General features: G+C 46.4%; 1 protein-coding gene across 3 annotated transcripts; it reads left to right on the top strand.

Annotated features, from left to right (window-relative positions):
- The first annotated feature begins 2,131 nt into the window (after nucleotides 1-2,131).
- PARK7 (Parkinsonism associated deglycase) lies at nucleotides 2,132-18,469 on the top strand. Of its 3 annotated transcripts, none has more exons than XM_036871135.1 (7): nucleotides 2,132-2,288; nucleotides 3,350-3,467; nucleotides 4,874-4,975; nucleotides 6,799-6,858; nucleotides 7,724-7,793; nucleotides 11,786-11,872; nucleotides 18,102-18,469. In XM_036871135.1, exons 2-7 carry the CDS (start codon nucleotides 3,378-3,380, stop codon nucleotides 18,260-18,262), a joined length of 570 nt encoding a protein of 189 aa, XP_036727030.1. In that variant the 5' UTR covers nucleotides 2,132-2,288; nucleotides 3,350-3,377; the 3' UTR covers nucleotides 18,263-18,469. The 3 variants fall into 3 exon arrangements, with proteins under 3 accessions (XP_036727030.1, XP_036727040.1, XP_036727020.1); XM_036871145.1 differs by having other exon boundaries at nucleotides 2,177-2,264; XM_036871125.1 differs by having other exon boundaries at nucleotides 2,191-2,381.
- Nucleotides 18,470-18,932: the final 463 nt, after the last annotated feature.

Below are 18,932 nucleotides of genomic sequence, written 5' to 3' on the forward strand. Positions count from 1 at the left end.
AATATGGTAGTGGCAGCAGGTAGGAAGTGCAGAACAATATAGAGTCTGCTACATTTCTATGAGAAAGAAGGAAAATAATAGTACGTATTTGTATTTGCTTGTCCATGCATAAATACTGGAAGGATGCCCAAGAAACTAAGAACATTGTTACCTGGGAGGTGGGAATGGAACTGGATGGGGACCGGGATAGGAGTTGTCTGTTCAGTGTAACCATTATCATTTTGGATTTTGAAACCAGTAAAAATATCACTAACCAAAGACTTTTAAAAACATAATTTGAGGTTGTTGACCTTGACAAAATAAAATAACAAGACCTTTAGCTAGCCAAGATGAGCTTACTTGGGAATAGCAGAGGAATTGCAATTCAAGACAAGCCAACTATGGTGAAAACCACAGGCAAGTTCAAGGAGGCCAAGGGAAGGTCAGATTTTACTAGATTTTAGAAGGAAATTGGGGAGGGCTGTGGCGGGTTTTTTATTGGCTGCAATTATGGGCAGCTTGTTGCTGTGTCAGAAGGAAATTTTCTTTCTTTCCCTGGGGCCTGTAAGATGCAGTGAGTGATACGTGTGTTAGAACCCTCCCTTCATGGTTTCCCCAGCCCATTTTGATTTAGGTTTCCTTTGTGCATTTTCACAAGATTATAATTTCAATAAATGAATTAATCAAATACAGACATACCTCATTTTATTGCACTTCACTTTATTGTGCTTCGCAGACATTTCGTTTTTTTACAAATAGAAAGTTTGTGGCAACCCTGCATCAAGCAAGTCTACCAGCACCATTTTTCCAACAGCGCTTGCTCCCTTCGTGTCTGTGGCACATTTTGGTAATTCTCCCAGAATTAAAAGTGGAACCTGAAGATGTAACTCAGTTGCTGCGATCTCATGATCAAACTTTATCTTAAGGAGATGAGACGTTACTTCTTATGGATGCGCTAAGTAAGTGGTTTCTTGAGCTGGAATCTACTCCTGGTGAAGATGTTCTGGAATTATTGAAATGACAACAAAGGATTTAGAATATGACATCAACTTACCCGACAAAGCAGTGGCAGGACTTGAGAGGACTGACTCCAATCTTAAAAAGTTCTAAAGCATTTGGTAAAATGCTACCAAACAGCACTGCATGCTACAGAGAAATCCTTCATGAAAAGAAGAGTCAATTGATATATTTTCATTGTTTTAGTTTAAGAAATTGCTACAGCCGCCCCCAACCTTCAGCAAGCATCACCCTATTCAGTCCGCAGCCATCCACATCCCAGGCTCCACCAGCAAAACCCTTTCATCAGCAAAAAGATTAGGACTCCATGAAGGCTCAGGTGATGGTTAGCATTTTTTAGGAATATTTTTTTTTTAAAAAAGCATACACTCTTTTTGGACGTAATGCTATTGCGCACTTAACAGACTACAGTATGGTGTTAATATAACTTTTATTTGCACTGGAACACCAAAAAACTCGAGCGTCTCGCTTCACTGTGGTGGTCTGGGACCCGACCTGCAGTATCTCTTAAGTACACCTAGACGTGGCTGATTTACGTGCTCAGCTCCCTCCCTAATTCTGTGGATGCAGAAGCAGCTTTGGAATCTTTAAAAAATACTATTTTGAGAAACGAATACACCTGAAATTAGCCCCCGTAACCAAATTAGTCACAGGGGATCGGGTGACAGAGCGCAGGGAGACCCTGAAGAGTCCTAATAGAGCGGGGCCGACGAGGGAAGGCGCTCCAGAAAACAGGAACAATGCAGAGGGACCCCTAAGTGCGCAAAGGAAGCGTGAAGGAACAATTCTATTGATATTTTGTGAAAATGCGTATTTAAAGGAAGCCGACGCACTCTCCAGACCGGCACAGCAAAAAACGTCTGGGCTGCGGCAAAAAAACGGGTTAAATTCAGCGTGAGCCGGGGGCACGCAGAACCATGCCTCGCATGCGGGAGATTTCGGCAGGACACCTGAGTCCACAGGATTCCCGCGGTGCTGGTTGTTCCAAATGGAATCAATCCCAGGCGCACAATCTCCACGCAGAAGGACGGGCGGCCCCCACCCCCGTTCTCCAGGGTGGGTTCGGCCGGATGTGACGTAACGTGATGCGAGCGACGTGCGTCTACGCAGTGCGAGGCTGAGGAGCCTGGCCGGACGGCGGGCGTCTGCGCAGTGCGGGGCGATGAGAAGCCGGACGGCGCGCGCCTGCGCAATGAGGGGCTGAGACCGGAGCGTGGCGGCGCGCGTGCGTGCTGGGTTGCGTGCCTGCTGGGTTGCGTGCCTGCTGGGTTGCGTGCCTGCGTGCGTCCTGGGTTAGTCCGGTTCTGGCTCTGTCGTGCCTCGGGTAGAGGTGCCGCCGGAACGGGCCGAGTCTCTGCGTTCCTGGGAAGAGAGGCGAGGTTCAGGTCGGGGCCTTGGGGAACCCGGCGTGTGCGCAGGCCGTGGCGCCGCGGGCGGCGAGGGGGCGCGGGCCTCCCGCTGGACCCTCGGGGGGTCCCGGAGGAGGCGCGGGCCCGGCCGGCGTCTCGCCGCGTTTGAGGAGTGGGCGCCGTTAGGCCGCCAGCGTAGTAGCAACGCTAAAGCTGCCGGAATTTGCGTGTATAGCAACCCACCAGCCGGGAGCTGGTTAATCCTGTGTGTGATAGCCTCGTTTTACCAAACTCGGTTCACGGAAGACAAGCTCTGCGGAAAGAGAATAGGCTAAAAACTGTTCAGACCCTGGCTTAGCAGCCGTCGTTTACAATGGCGTTTGCTAAGTGCAAAGAGAGAATCTAGCTGCATTGAACGTAGTGAGGGGGAATTCCCATTTTTCTCCGTTATTTAAAAAAAAAAAGTGTGTTCAAATATTTAACACTGTTAACCTCCCCCAAATTTTTAGTGCAGTTATTGGAACTAAAAAAAAAAAAATCCCCTCCAAAAATCTCAGGAGCTAATTGCTAAAGAGTGTATTTCGTTTCTCACCCAGGTAATTAAGTTTAGTCGTTTCTCTGTGAAATACTACTTGAAAAAAGACGACTTCGTACCTCCTCCGCATCGTGTGAAATGAAAGACCCATGTACTTGTGTCTTGGAAAATTTCATTTGCAATATATTATTAGAAATTGGATTTTTAAAAACATGATAAAAGAATCTAAACAACACCAGCGTGTTGGCAACCTTACTGTGTTTTCATCTCAAAAAACAGCAATTGAAATGCTGTGAAAACCAACGTTGATCTAAAATGCATTTTTCATGTTCGGTTGTGTTTGTGTATCAAAACCTTTTCCCTAGGAGGGACTTAGTTACTCTCCTTAAAAATGGTCCTGAAATTGAAGTTGTTGGCTCTTACAGAGTCGCAGTGAAAGTTTTTCGAAAATCTTTTTTTTTTTTTTCAGTTACATCTTTAAAAAATCCAACATCAAAATGGCTGCAAAGAGAGCTCTGGTCATCCTGGCTACAGGAGCAGAGGAGATGGAGACGGTCATCCCTGTCGATGTCATGAGGCGAGCTGGAGTATGTCCCCCAAAGTTTTCTAGCCCTCCTCCCTTTTAAAACATTGTTGGAATTTTATAAGTCATTTTGAATAAAGTAATGTTCCGTGTACTTTATGAAATATTTCAAACGGACACGACAGTACAGGCAGTAATTCCACCTGTTTATCTACTGTGCACATTTACTACTTGTTAACATTTTGCTATATTTTTTTCTGACCTGTGCCTTGAAGAACAGGTGCTTTAAAGGAAGAAGGCATTGCAAAGCCCTTTTTGTAGATTTCCCTAATCCTTTTCCCTGTCTTGCCCCAGAGGTAACTGCTGTCCTCACAGTGACGTGAATGCATTCCATGCGTGTCTTTAAAGTAGCATTAGAGTGTGGTTCCCATTCTGGGTGTCTGTGGTATAAATCTATATATACGCGCATAACCATAGTGAATGCTTAAATAGCATTTACTGAGTGGTAGGTATCATTCTAAGCACTTAGGTAAACTTTTTTAAATTTTATAACAACCTTATGAATTATTGCCATTCTTATTTTACAGTTGAAGGAACTGAGGCACAGAAACAATAAAATAATTAAATAAAGTGCCCACGTTGTAGTAAAGGTATAGATCCAGTTTGTTTATTTAAAATTGCTGCGTAGAGAATTCCCTGGCGGTCCAGTGGTTAGGACTCCGTGCTTCCCCTGCAGGGGGCACGGGTTCGGTTGCTGGTTGGGGAACTAAGATCCCGCATGCCGCGCGTGGCACGGTCAATAAATAAAATAAAATACTGCTTAGTATTGCACTGTAGGAATATGCCAATCTATCCATTCCTTTATTACATTGTTTCACAGCATTCTAATACGGTAATATTCTTAATACAGGTTTCATTGTTCACAGGTGTAGCGGTTTTTCTAGGCTCTATGCCTAAAAGGAATTGCTAGTTGCACGGTTGATGGTACTAGATTTTGTCAAATGACTATCCAAAGTACTAATATGTGGGCCCACCAGCAGTGAGGAAGATTCCCATTTTTTCCAGTATTGTCAACTTTGTAAATTTTTGCAAGGCGGAGTAGTATTTTGTTTTAACTTGTATTTCTACCTTAAGAAAATACCAGAAGGGTTAAATGGCAACAGCAACTTTGCCAGGTGGATTATTGATAGGATGATCATATAATTTATCACCTAAACCAGAACACTTGTGGGAGAAAGGACGCTAAGCAGACAGGGTGCTGGGACAGCATCTTTAATTCATACTGTTCCAGGCAAACTGGGACAGACCTAATGGTTAAATATATTTAGCCATCTTAATAGCCTAAGGTCAGCATGGTTTGGTTGCAGTATTTCCTGCCCAGTTATTTTAAAACACAGGGCAGCTGTGGAAATGTTACTCTAAATTTATGTTTCAGTGTTCTTAAATATCGTGATGATGTCTTTCTCTTAGATTAAGGTCACCATTGCAGGTCTGGCTGGAAAAGACCCGGTACAGTGTAGCCGAGATGTTGTCATTTGTCCTGATGCCAGTGTAGAAGATGCAAAAAAAGAGGTTTGTTCCATATACTTGGAATTATTCCTTCCTCTGGCTTCTTTATCTGTTTCTTGAACTGTTTCTTGACTACATCTAAGACTGTTGTTAGCACAGACTTATTTTAAGAAAGTTACTTTGCTTGGACGTCTTCGGCACTAAACTAAGCCCTGGGAAGTGGAGGACTTTGCCTTTTTCCACTGTGTATCCACGGAACCTGGCAGGTCCCTGATACCGCGTGTGCTCAGTGTGGGTGGATGGCTGGGACCCTTTCATCAGTGTCCTGGCTCATACAGGCAGCCTGTCCTCCTCTTATGATTATGTTACTTAATATAAAAGAGTCAGGTGGACATTTCCCATTCACTTTTTACTCTTTACTTGAAAGCTACTTCTTATCTTTCCTTTATCAGTGACACAGACGTGGTTGGGTGATTCATGTTACATGAACAACTCATACTTGATTTGTGGTTGGATTAAGGGAGGGGTAAGAGGTCCCTTGAAATTGCGTCACTTTTTCAGTATTGCGGTTCTTCCTTTTGAGGGGGACCAACACTTTTGAGAATCTGTCAAGAGCTGTGGTCCCTTTCCTCAGAAGCATGCCCCCCGCCACGTGTACCAGACACCTTTGCCCACGGTTTCCCCGGGCTCAGGCTTCAGGGGCCGGTGTGACAGGAGTGTGGGCTGTACCCTGTTGGAGCAGAGCTGTGGCAGAAAAGCAAGCAGAGCCCTCTCATGGATGGCCGTCTCTGCCCTCCTGGGGAACCTGGAGCCTGATTTCCCTGTGCCTCACTCTCAAATGCATAGAAAAAAGTGCATTCCTTTCTAATAAATCCAAATATTTCAGATTTATTTGCTAGCTTGTGGAATGTAAGAATATTGGTATTTCACATAAATTGTTGAAACTTTCTAAATAGCAGGTTAAAAATGAGAGAGTGGAAGTAAATATTCCTTCCCTGGTTGTTTTTGTCCTATGGTGTCTGGGTATTTTAGAACAGGTGACATCTTGTGTCTATTTATTTAGTTCAGTTTCTAAAAGGAGTGAAAAAAATTCTATACTTCACAAATTTTGTTCTAAGTTTTGCTTGGTTTTAAAACAACATAGGATATTTTACAGTCTTTAAAAGTAACTCTAGTATATGTTGGACTAAAAATGTAAATTTTCATTTCATAATTTGCTTAATGACTAAATTTTTAAAGCTTTTAACAATTTAAGATACTGTATTAAACCAATTTCTATTTGTAATTTCAGCAAGTTTGAAATCATTAGACTTGTAGGGTGTTTTGGTATGTGGGATACTAAAATATTACATCCTTTTTATCGTCCAAGTTCCATTTTTCATAAGGTTAAAAAAATTTGTGCCTTTTAGAGTTTGTTTTGTTTTTAATTATTTATTGCTATGTACATTCTTGTTGAAAACAATTCACACAGTGTAGACAAACGCAGAGTCAAATGTTAAATGTCCCTTTCTTGTTCTCCCCCTCCCCCCACCCTGCCTCAGTTGGTGATCTCCTTTGTCCATGAGTGTCTGTATACTGTACACATGTATGTGGGGGCATTGAGAGGTGTGTACACACATGCATCTACATACGTGTGTATATTTATTCTTTGTACAGGAATGAGGTCATGATACGCCTGCAGTTCTGCAACATGGACGTCGTTTCATGTTACTGTATACAGATTTTCTGCATTTTTTACTAGTTACAGTATTCCGTTATAGAGAAACACCTTAATTTAATTGTTCTTCTGTGAACAGTTTTTTGCTCTGATATGAAAGTGTTCCTGCTTAACGCACACTTCAAGTGAAACATCTTCGCATCCTTTTTCTTTTTTTGAACTGTTACAGGGACCTTACGACGTGGTGGTTATGCCAGGAGGCGGTCTGGGCGCACAGAATTTATCCCAGGTAAAGCTGGGGGGCTTCAGCGTCTCGTATTCTGCTGGGTTTGCTGCTAAAATATTTCAAGAAGGAGGCTGTGAATAGATTAGGAAAAGGTGAAATTAACAAAGTGGTGTTCTAGCTTAATTTAAAAAAAAAGTTTCTAATATTTACTATAGAAGTAAGCGGAATTGGTGAAACAGTTATGAACAGATTCTGTGAATACAGTCCAAATGTAAGACTACTTGTTTTTTTCCCTCAACAGCAGAAGAATGATTAATTTTGTGCTTGTGAAGGGTTAAGCCTAGAAAGATAAGAGATTGGCTGTCTACTCAACCGTCGGGGTTAGGGAGGTTGCAGGGGGCTGGAGCTGCCAGCTTGAATGAAAAATGGCATAAAAGAAGCCACTGCTTCTTCATTTTGTCTTATATGAAGAGTCAGCCTGCAGGAAGAAGAAGAGAGAGAGGTGGCAGGGGCAGGACACACAGAAGCTCATGAGGCAGGTTGAATCAGACATTTGGGACTGCTGGGCTCCACTCCCCACTTCGCTGTCTGAAAACACCCAAAACAGCACATTTCCTCCCTTCTGTGTCTTTCTCCCTAGAGTACAAAATGGCAAGGGTTAATATGCCCAGGGGAAATTGCTTTTCTTATCTTTAAACATCTTTAAGAAAAGGGTACCTTTTTCTTATAATAAATGCCTTGATTGGGTTTAAGGATGTAGAAAAACTATGAATTTGGTAGTTTTTATATTGATGATTTAGCAATATTGTTGAAAAATAGATTGAAGATCTTGTGGTTGAAGCTAAAATCAGATTCTGCCAAAGTTTCCAGCCAGAGATTGGCTGCAGCTTAATGACAACTTGCTGTGTTTTTGGTTTCCTTTGACTAGTCCTCTGCTGTGAAGGAGATACTGAAGGAACAAGAAAAGAGGAAGGGCCTCATCGCCGCAATCTGTGCGGGTAAGTGCAGAGCCGTCCTGTGTTCAAGTGTGTTGTTGGCTTTCTTCAAAAAATACGTGACGGGGTCGTCTTTAATTATAAGATCGTGTTCCCAGTACTTCTTCCCCTTCCTAAGGCATGAAGGGCGTCTGTATCGGTGTGTTCAGCTTGGGGCATGAGGTTGATGTCATCTCAGAAATTACTACAGTTCCGTTTTCTGCCCCTCCCTGCCTTTGGTCTACGTTCTGTGAAACTTAGTGTTTTCTCTGTTTGGTGGACCTGGAGGAGAACGTGGCCCCTCTGGCACTCAGTAAACAGCTTGTCACAGCAAATCCCGGTGCCAGGAAGTACTCCTGCCCGCACACGGTCAGCAAGAATTGGGCCAACATAGCGTCAGAGCTCTGCCCTGGGCTTGCCCTGGGGGCTTCCTGCCTGGTCCCCAGTGTTGAGTGCTAGGTCTTAGGTACTGTATTCTCTGCCACTTAATTTATAGAGTAAGGCTGTTGGTGCTTTGTCGATGTCTCCACATCTTTGAAGCCTAGTAGTACTTTGGTTTTTGATACCATTTTAAAGTCCATCCTTTTTGCTCTAATATCAGATGATATTCTGCCATCTTGCATTTTTTCATAGTGTAATTTTGGCAGGTGCCTTCCTTATTCATAGGTCTTCATTAAATGTTTGTCAAAAAGAGCAAATAAAGAGATGAATGTATGGATGGTTAAATAAAATGATGTGTTGATATTTTGTTCAATACAATAGACTTTAAAAGAAGTCATAGGCTGGGGATCTAGGGACTGCATTACAGCAGTGGTTCTCGGAGTTTTTTCAAAGGGTTCATAGGGCAAAGCAGATACTATTAACACATTATTTGCCTTTTTCCTTCTAATTCTCACAGGAGTGACATCAGAGTATGACGATGTCATCATTCAGGCATGGCTTGTGTGCTTGAGTATTCTTATGTTGTAAACCTGTCCCAGTTGTAATTTCTAGCATGGCAGATATTGATAAATGTAACTCGTATAATAGCTAAAGGGGTCCTAAGACCCCTTTAAATCTTCGAGAACCTCTGCATTAAAGACCGGGAAGGACTGAGGGGCAACCACCTGGCAAGCCCCGTCCTTGGGTTCCGGTCAGCACTGACCTCTGACCTGCCCTTGGGGCTCGGGGATTTCTCTCTGCTGAAGGACGCTGCAGCCCAGGCAGCTGCAGCCCTCCCTGTGGAGGAAGACAGAGGTGCTGTCATTCATACAAGGGCTTAGTCCACCCCACCCCACCCTGCGTGCTGACCCTCACCTCTGCCTCATGCTTAGTGCTTTAACTAAAGGAAGAAGGGAAGGGTTTGGGCTGGGTTTGTCCTCTGAGGACTGTGTTGCAAGTAAACACCACATAGCAGTTTGTCATTTTGTGTCACCAAAGTAGCAGAATTATCAGCCACATCTGGTTCAGCGTTTTGTGTTCAGGCGGACTTGAATCCCACGCTGCTAAGACACACAGGCTTGTCGTCATTTACATCCACATTGTAAAGGGAACGGAGCTAGTGACCTGGTGTCTTGTTGAATGTCCTGCACTGCCCCGCTGGGTGCTGCACAAAGTAGGAGAAGCGTGATGGCGTGTGGAGGAGATTGCAGCGAGGTTGGAACGAGTGATGGGAGAGAGACGGGTGTTTAAATCGGCAGATGAATGTCGCAGTTAGGAATTGGGAACGGTTTATTGAACTGAAGGAATATTAGCTTAACCCCTAATACGGAGTGAATGGGAGAGACAGAAATTGGAAGGGAGGCTGTCTTGAGAAGAAAATAAAACGAGATTCACTCTGGGTGGGGGAGGGCAAGGAAGCCTGGAGGTGACGAGCGGGCAGCGGGCAAGCGCTGGGCTGCAGGTGCGAGCTGGGGGCGCTTGCGGGGGCAAGGTGTGCCCTCTGTACATCGCCACACGGTGGCGCTGTGGGCTTTCGCCTCTGGGCCTCCCAAGGCCCTCCTGTCCACTGTGCCCTCTGTTCCCTGAACCTTCGGCTCCGTGCTCAGGGCTGGACCCCTGTTGCAGGCTCGGCCGCATTTCATCCACCGGAATCTCAAGTAATAGGAGCAGTTAAGTAGCCCCGCGAGTTTTCCAGCTAGGATTCTTGAGCCCCAGCAAGCAGTAATGATGAGCTTACCCTACGGTCGTCAGTGTTACAGGCAGCCATTTGACCACCTGGAGGGAGCAGCCTGAAATTTCCTGGCTCACGGTATGACCTGCGGTCCTCATGTACGATCAGTCATCGCTTGAAATTTGCTTTAAGATATACGATGTAGGAAATCATTTTTTCTTAAAATCGTACAAAATAAGAATTAAAGGTAGTTCGTGAATACATCAAATAAAAATTGAGATAATTACTCAGTTTTCACACACTCTTAGGGTTTGCTACCAAACATAGCTCTCACATGCAGCATACAAGTAAGGAGGAAGGGGCGTCAAGTATATTTAAGAGGCTTCCTGGTTAAGGTGTAAGTGAGGACTTGGTATGAAACTGACACCTGACGCTAAGACAGAAAGCTTATGTAATTACATATCATTTGTTTGATCTTCCTGTTAGTAGCAGCTGAGATCTGAGTAGCCTGTAGGTAGGTCCGTTATATAACCACTTTATCCTTGGAACGGTGCTGTAAAATGAAAGGTCCTGAGAGCAGGTGCTTGGGTTTGCTGGAGTTAAAGTGTGCAGAGTCCGTCCTGGGATCTTAACCACAGTGCCCTAACCGTTTAGAAGGCCACGGTGCTCTTCTGAAGTTTTTCTAGGTGTGACATTAGGCCTTAGAAAGTTCTTCTTTCGTTATTTTTTGGTGGCTTAGAGGAAAAAGGTAGAAAAACTACTTTTCTAAAAGTTTTAAGATAACAAAGGTATAAAACCTTTTTGGTCTTAGTCCCTATTTGAGGACTGTTACCTACAAAATATGCTTGTGATTATCAGTGAAGTTGACCATTCACAAGAATCTCAAGTTAGCACCAGCATATTTTTTTTTAACCTTCATTTTAAGAGGGAGCATGTAGAGGACCACGGGGGGCATTTGTGCAGGGTTCTTAAGTGCGTAGTTGTAAGACAGAAACGCCAGTGCCTTTGTATCTCAGACGTGGGCATTTCACAGGTGTCTCCTTTGGGGCTGGGACAATGTCCCGTTCATTTTAATAATCCTACCACCTGATACATTTGGATAGACAGATGGATGAGTGCTAATTTTTCATTCTCAAGTAGAAAAATAAAACTAGTCTGTAAAATAGCAGTCAAGCCCAGGAGTTCAGAGAGTACTAGTTGCCTTTAATGCGTAACTAAATCTTCCATCTGCAAAGGGTAAGGCAGGACGTTTTGCCGTCCGCGGTCTCCCCCTCCTTTGTACCCCCGTTACACTTGCAGCCTGTCCCTCGAGGGGGCATGTTCTATTTATCTGTTTGCTCCTCAGCTATAAAAGTAGATATATATTTTTTTAAATTATTATTTATTTATTTATTTATTATTTGGGGGGGGGGGGCTGTGTTGGGTCTTCGTTTCTGTACGAGGGCTTCCTCTAGCTGTGGCAAGCGGGGGCCACTCTTCATCGCGGTGCGCGGGCCTCTCACTATCGCGGCCTCTCTTGTTGCGGAGCACAGGCTCCAGACACGCAGGCTCAGCAATTGTGGCTCACGGGCCTAGTCGCTCCGCGGCATGTGGGATCCTCCCAGACCAGGGCTCGAACCCGTGTCCCCTGCATTGGCAGGCAGACTCTCAACCACTGCGCCACCAGGGAAGCCCAAAAGTAGATATTTTTGATTAAATGGTTATTGATGTGTTTTAAGTTTGTACGTTTTTGCTGCATGTGCTCAGCAGATGTTTTATCATAAACATACTTTACCTCTCATACTAAGAAGTGTTTAATTTCAGAATCATAAGTATATTTTAGGTAAGAGCCCCTGATTTTGAAGAATATTTTTGCTGCTGCGATTTTTAAAACATGGGTTTTTCTGTGTCTACATTTAAGTCTTTTTATTCATCTTCTTTTTAGGACCTACGGCTCTGTTGGCTCATGAAATAGGTTTTGGAAGCAAAGTTACAACACACCCACTTGCTAAAGACAAAATGATGGACGGAAGTAAGTACATGCTTATATTCTAATGTGCCAAAAGACCTACTCAAAAAGCTGTGCTATAGCATTGTCTCCCACTTGGTAGACAGTAGTACGTAGGGATTCTCTGTGGGTTGGCGTGTGATGTGTTCCTCACTTTCTTTGCAGGTGTTTTAATGAGAGAGACGGACTAATGGTGTGGGTCTCTATGTGTGCGTCCCCTAACGGTGCGGGTCGCAGATATGTACCCGAACGGGGACGTAGGGGCTGAGCCAAAGGCCAGCCTGGCTCCTCGTGGTCACAGATTGAAGTGGTTGCAAAATGCCCAGTTTAACTAGTATTTTTACTAAATACTTTGCCAGCAGCCTGAGGGTAAATTTTAAACCCTGATAGCGATTTCAGAATGTGCCCTTTTGCCCACAATCCAAAGTAAAATGGACATTGCTCCCTTCTTCCAGAGGAGGCCCGGGTGGCAGGCAGGCCTGTTCCTTCGCTCACAGGCTTCTTTTATAAATATCAGCTAGATGTTTAACTTTTATTCATTTATTTTTATGAAGACAATTCCTATTCATGGTAAAAAGAAAAATGCAAACAGTACAGAAAGGGGTGAAGTAAAAGGAAATGTTTCTCTTCTAACTTCCCCAGCACCTTTCTACTTGTCAGATTTAACTTCTATTAAGTTTTCCTGTGAAACTCTAGAATTTTCTCTGCACATATTCATTATCCTTTGCAGGTTAATATTGTTACTCACATGATATCTATTAAGTATATTCTGCAGCTTGCTTTTTTAACCTAACGTTAATAACCTTTTTTGGTAATTTATCAACTTTTAAACAAATTCTCTTATTGTTGCTTGTCACTTGGAGATTATTTTTAAAAAGCACGTCATTGTCTCTGCCCTCCAAGAGTTAACAGCTTGCAGAGACATGTGCATCAAATCTAAAAATACGAGGCAGTGTGTAGTTAACAGCAAAACAATGTAACCAAGCTCCTGGATGCACAGCTGTGGAGCCACTGCTTCTCAGTGTGCCCCTCAGAGCACCGACCAGGTAGAGTCTGTTGTCAGGGGGTATCTTCCTCTGCCACCTGTCCCTGGAGTGCATATCACAGGGCGGCAGAGGCCCTGGAACATGCAGAGAGAAAGGAAAATCACGCTGGTGTGGGTAAGTGCAGGGAAGCACAAATCCCCACTTAGAAGCCAAAGGTGGCTCGACTGGCGTTCAGCCAGCGGGGAGGCCGAGTGACCGGCTCCGTTTAAAACACCCGCCAACCAAAAACCAGTGGCTAAATAAAAAGACTAATAGGGAGGGTGGGAGGGAGACGCGAGAGGGAGGAGATGTGGGGATATATGTACACGTACAGCTGATTCACGTTGTTATACAGCAGCAACTAACACACCGTTGTAAAGCAATTATACTCCAATAAAGATGCTGGGGAAAAAAATAAAAGACTAGTAGTATCAAAAGCGGATTTGAAAACAGCTGCGCGACTGTTACATTTTCTTGTCTATCTCTGTTCTGCTCTGGACTTATTCTGAACTAAAAGTAGGCCAAGTAAATTTTTTCTTATGTTAATGCTTTCATCGCAAAGCAAGGTGATGCATTTTTCATTCACTGCCTTTTTAAAAAGATTAATAGACCTTACTTTTTAGAGGAGTGTTATGTTCACAGCAAAATTAAGCAAAAAAGTACACCGTTTCCCTAAACCCCCAGTACCCCACCCCATCCCCCTCACCGTCAGCCTCCTTTCCCCCACCAGACGGTGCCTTTGCTACAGTCGATGAACCTGCGCTGATGTGGCATCATCACCCAAAGTCCACAGTTTATGTCAGGGTTCACTCCCGGTGTTGCAGATTCTGCATATTCTTCAATCTGATCCAAAATAGTATTTTCTTGAAAAATCTGTGGTTTTAGTTGGCAGAAAGATACTAAGTTGTCAGTAAAACCATCCGTGTGAAAATTGATTTTTTGTTTTTAAAGGCTCCGGTTTCTGGGCATTTTTTATTGTAGGGATTTAATTTACTTTGAGCTAATGGAGGGGTTTTGGAGGGTTAGAAAGAACAGAATCGGGCTTCCTTTAGTAGTTACGACACATGAGAAGGAAGAAGGAGTGGAACATGTTCCCTGTTATCTGCACATGTATCTTTGTGGCTCTTTCCTTGTAACGCCTCAGGAAGTTGAGGCTGATCAGAAGTAGAAAAAGATGAGATCGTTAACTCTCGGGCACCTACAGGGTGTATTCCTGCGCGTTACCTCGAGCCTTGCAGCCCCAGTGCCCGGCAAGGCAGGTGTTGGCTTCACCTCGCCTGGGGAGGCGAGGCCACTCGTTGGAGCCAGGCCGGACCTGGGGCCCCGCCTCTGTCCTGGTGAGGCCCCCCCTCTGTCCTGGTGAGGCCCCCCATACGCCTAAGTTACCAGCATTGCATTCTGTCCTCTTACACGTAACTCCTCTTGTAAGAGAAAAATGTTTGCAGTTTCTGCCCCTTCAGAACATTCTGAGAAGTGGAGCTGTAATCACTTCCTGGTGTCTCCTCCGGGAGGCCCTCTGTCTCGTCCTCGTGGTGAACATCGTGTTAAGATCAGTAGGCCTGGCTCTGGGCTGAGTGCTGGGGATGCCGCAGTGGACAGGCTGCCCTTCCCCGGCCGTGTCTGTGGTGATGACACCACCACCTCGTGCTGGCGTTTGGTTTGGTCGGGCTCCCAGAATCATCCTGTTAGGTTGGTATCATCCCCGTTTTACAGAAGAGGAAAAGGAGGCTCAGAGGGGTCAGACAGCTGCTGAATGGCAGGCCTGGATTCGAACCCAGAACTGCTGTGCTCGGGGGGTCGGCGGCTTTTCCTTGAAGGGCCAGATAGTAAATGTCTCGGGCTCTCTGGGACGCCCCGTCTCTGTGGCGACTCCTCCACCTGTGGCGCCCAGACCATGTAGGTGAGGGGTGTGCAGGTAAAAGCTGCTGTTAGTTGCTGACCCCTGGCCCCTGGCCTCCCCAGGTGCTTCATCTCTGGGCTTGGAGAGCGGCTTTAGGGTGTTTGCTTACAGTTAACAGGGAATGAATGCCTCCTGCGGGTTGACCGGGGATTGGCTGGTGCGCGGGGGGTTTTCTTCATTGTTGCCACTAGGTGGAGGTGGTCCATAAGTAGACCTTTTGCTGTTCCTGGTTGAGATTCTGAGAACCATGGAACCTTTAAACATCTTTAACCAGTTTAGGCTGTATTTGTAATATTTTACCCACAAAGAGGTTGTTAAGTGAACCGTTTAGAGCCGTGCCTCCCACCGACCTGTCCGTCTCAGCTCCAGGAGACCCAGCCCAGCCGGTTTTCTAGTTCAGCATTTAAAATGATGTTTAACCATCAGGAAATGAGGTTAGATTAGGAAAACCTCTCCCCCTCAAACCAGGGATCCTCTTTTCTTCTAAAAAGGTGCAACTAGGAAAATTTTCACGTACTGTAGTCAGTTATTTCAGTGGGTGACGTGATTTTTAATGAGGTTTAGGAAGACGTAAATTACTGCAGGTGTTATTCATCCACTTTGAAAGGACATGAGCATCAGGACGTGGTTTCTAAAGCTCGTTAACACAGCAGAAGCATCTTGCTCAGGAGACTTTTTTTCTTTTTTTTTTTGGCTGCGTTGGGTCTTAGTTGCGGCGCGCGGGCTCAGTAGTTGTGGCGCGCGGGCTCAGTAGTTGCGGCGCGCAGGCTTAGTTGCCCCGCGGCATGTGGGATCTTAGTTCCCTGACCAGGGATTAAACCCATGTCCCCTGCATTGGAAGGCGGATTCTTAACCACTGGACCGCCAGGGAAGTCCCAGGAGACGTTTTTCTGTATGTGTTCACTAAACAGGCATTTCCTGAGCTCTTCCTTAGGCTCTGGGAACAGAAAAGGGAACAAGATAGAGCCATGGCCGCAGGTGTTCTCGGGGTGGGGGGGGGGCACTGGCAGGAGGTCTGCACTGAGCGTGGGGGAGGGGAGGGCAGGGGTTCAGAGGGGGTGTGTGCGCTGTGTGCCTGGCTCTCCCTGCGGGGACTGGGTGTGGCAGGATCTCACAGAGGACCCTCACTCAGTCTGTCCTTCGTGTCCCACGTCACTGAGTGGTGCCACCACCCGCCCGCTCACCCAGTTGCCCAGGACAGGCGGCTGGGAGTCATCCTTGATGTCTCTCCACATCGAGTCTTTCCCCAAGGCCTGGGCGTTTTATCTCCAAGATCCATCTCAGACCTTCGTTTCCTCTGTTGCCGCTGTCCCATCCAGGTCACCGTTTGCTCCCACCTGGATGCGGGCTCTTTTCTGTCTTCCCTCTGGTTCCAGTCCCGTCTCTGTGCGCAGGCCAGGCCCCGGGGTTTGTGCACCGTGACGTGGAGTTCAGGGTCACCTCAAGGTGCTGGAGAAAGTTGGCGAAGGCTTCTGGGGGAACTGGGTGTGCTCTGATTTGCGCTTTGGAAAGGTTCCCGTTTTGGTGGTGCTGAGTGTGGAGGGAAGGGCAGCCAGAAGGGGGCTGGACGCAGAGGTCCTGCAGTAAGGCAGCAGGCGGAGGAGCACTCATTCGTTCTTGCGTTTACCTGGTGCTCGGGGCGCCCCCTCGGTGCCATTACTACCCTGGGCCAGACGGGCAGGTGAAGACTCAGCGCTTTACAGAATAGACAGTGAACAGGAGACATATTGTTCCCTCGGCACTGGGAGGGCGCTGTGATGGAGTGGCCTGAGGGACCTGGTTTAGAGAGGGGTCACAGGTGCCCTCTCTGAGGGCTTGGTGCTGATGCTGAAATTGAAAGAGCAAGTCGCTGAGAAGAGCTTCCTGGGCACAGGGGGCAGCCCGGGCCCCTCGTGGGGCCGGAAAGAGTGCAGTGTGCCCGGCAGCAGCTCCAGGCGGGAGCGGGCGGTGGGGCAGGTCGCGTAGGTCGCGTGGGGCGCTGGTGCTGCGCGCGGAGGGAGGGCCTGCCGTGGAGGGTGAGAGCTGGGGGGGGTGGTGCAGGGAATCCCAGCTTTGTGCCCTGAGACTTGCCCGGAGGTGGTATCGTTTACTTCCTGGGAGTATAGGAGAAGCACATTTCTTATTACATTTGCAAAAATACAGCCAACTGGGGCCGCAGAAGGAAGGTAGTCCCTGACAAGTGAGTGTGGTTTCTCCCTCCGCACCTCCCTCTCCCCGCTCCCGATGCGTTATGTGTCGTTTGTGCTTGTTTGCTTTTGAGGCAGCAGAGGGCGTGTGTGTGCATTACCTAGGTAGTCTGTATCACAGGTAGTTTCTACCTTCAACCCCAGTTCACCCTCATCCCCCTTTCCTCCAGCATTTTGTAGGGAAGGAAAAATAATTTTCCCTCTACCCTTCTGAGTTCTTAGTTGAGACTCCTGTAAAAAAAAAAAAAAAAAAAAAAAAAAAAACAGATTGACCAGAGAAAAACAAGTTTATTAACATGTATACATGGGAGATACCCAGGGAAAAATGAGTAACTCCCTGAGATGGTTTAAAATTCTGGCTTAAATACCATCTTAATAGAGAAAGGGGACGGGGAGGTAGGCCTCTCAGGGGAGCGTAATTGGCTTTTAGGAAAGATGAAGGGACCCTTCGAAGAGTAGATGGGAGTAATAATAGTTTGTGACAAAGTTTGTCTGGGTGTGGTGTCAACTTCTAGTGTTCTCTCCTGGTTGATGAGACTCCTGGGAGGGGATTTATGAGTTCCTTCTGGATGATCTGTCTTTAGGCAGGAAAGGAGATTCAGAGGAAGCCACTCCCTCTCCCTGCCTGTGCTGTTTTTCAAGTGCTTTTAGCTCAAAATAATCAGTATACCAAAGCAGCCTATTTTGGGGTGGCATTTCCTGAACTCCTGCAGTCATACATACTTCAGGGTGCGTATTCTCTACCCTTCATTTCACAGAATTGGCACTTAACTTGCGTGTGTTGTGGAATAGAAACGTGAGTGCTTAGCATTCACTCCGGCATCCCCCTCACACGTACGCGGTCTTTTGCCGCTGCGTTAGCGTCACACGTGTTCCCACGCTTCATTTCAGCAGCTGTTAGCTTCTGCTGCTCTTTGCTGCGCGTGGCGGCCTCAGTATCTTCCCGCTGTGCTTCGAGAGCTGGCAGTGCCTGAGGGTTGCGTGACTGGCTACCTCGTTGTCCTGGGGGTTTTGGCTTCTTCTTCTTTTAATTTTCATGAGACCAGCAGTAGCGCTGTAAGCGAATGGGACTGCTGAGTGGTGGTCCTTGCTGTCCAGCATAGCCCATTGGGACATAACCCTTCTTTGTTTTTATTTCGAAGGTCATTACAGCTACTCAGAGAACCGTGTGGAAAGGGACGGCCTGATCCTCACCAGCCGGGGGCCGGGAACCAGCTTCGAGTTTGCTCTGGCGATTGTCGAGGCGCTGGCCGGCAAGGAGGTGGCCGACCAAGTGAAGGCCCCGCTGGTTCTTAAAGATTAGAGCAGAGAGGTTGATGATGGGCAGTCCATCCTCACCGTGTTCGCTTTAAACAAGAGAAGGGGGGTTACTGTGCAGAGACACCGTCATCGCCATCCCCCTCAAGTGTGGCTGTGACGTGACAGCTGCACAGAGATTCCTCAGCCTGCACTTGTGTCCCCACACTTCTGAACCTTGATTGCAGAATAAATGGGGCATTTAGCAAAACCACTGATGGCTCCTTCTTTTACTTCTGGTCTCTGTTTTCTTGTGTGAAACCAAGTGATTATCAGCTGCGTTTGCAGCTCTTAACTATTGATACAGCTGCTGAAATAAATGAATAGGAAATGCATTTTACACAGCAGGGAGGAAAAGCATAAAACAGATTGAAAAGGCTTGTGACTTCTCTCCCGTTCATTAACTGAATCTCTAATGTGCGATTAAAAAATACCAATGAAGTTGGCTGCACTGGTGAATTTTTGTAAGCTAATCCCTCGTCTCCCATTGCAGAGAGAGTCCTGAGATGGAATTGAACACTTCCCAAGGCTGGCCTAGCCTGCCCTCCCTTCCTTGGGTAACAGCACCCGGCTATTTCACCCCGCGAGCCGCCCGGCTCCCGTGTGCGGTGGGTGGGATGCACGCCAGGGCTGGGCACACGGCCCAGGCCCAGCCAGTCACAGCCTGACGCGCCCTG

The sequence above is a fragment of the Balaenoptera musculus genome, chromosome 1 (genome assembly GCF_009873245.2).
Source record: "Balaenoptera musculus isolate JJ_BM4_2016_0621 chromosome 1, mBalMus1.pri.v3, whole genome shotgun sequence".
NCBI lineage: Eukaryota > Metazoa > Chordata > Mammalia > Artiodactyla > Balaenopteridae > Balaenoptera > Balaenoptera musculus.

Coding starts and splice junctions, on each gene's coding strand:
- PARK7 (XM_036871135.1), top strand. CDS start 3,378: ATGGCTGCAAAGAGAGCTCTGGTCATCCTGGCTACAGGAGCAGAGGAG. Junction 7,794..11,785: donor CATCGCCGCAATCTGTGCGG/GTAAGTGCAGAG, acceptor TCTTCTTTTTAG/GACCTACGGCTCTGTTGGCT. Junction 11,873..18,101: donor AGACAAAATGATGGACGGAA/GTAAGTACATGC, acceptor TTTATTTCGAAG/GTCATTACAGCTACTCAGAG.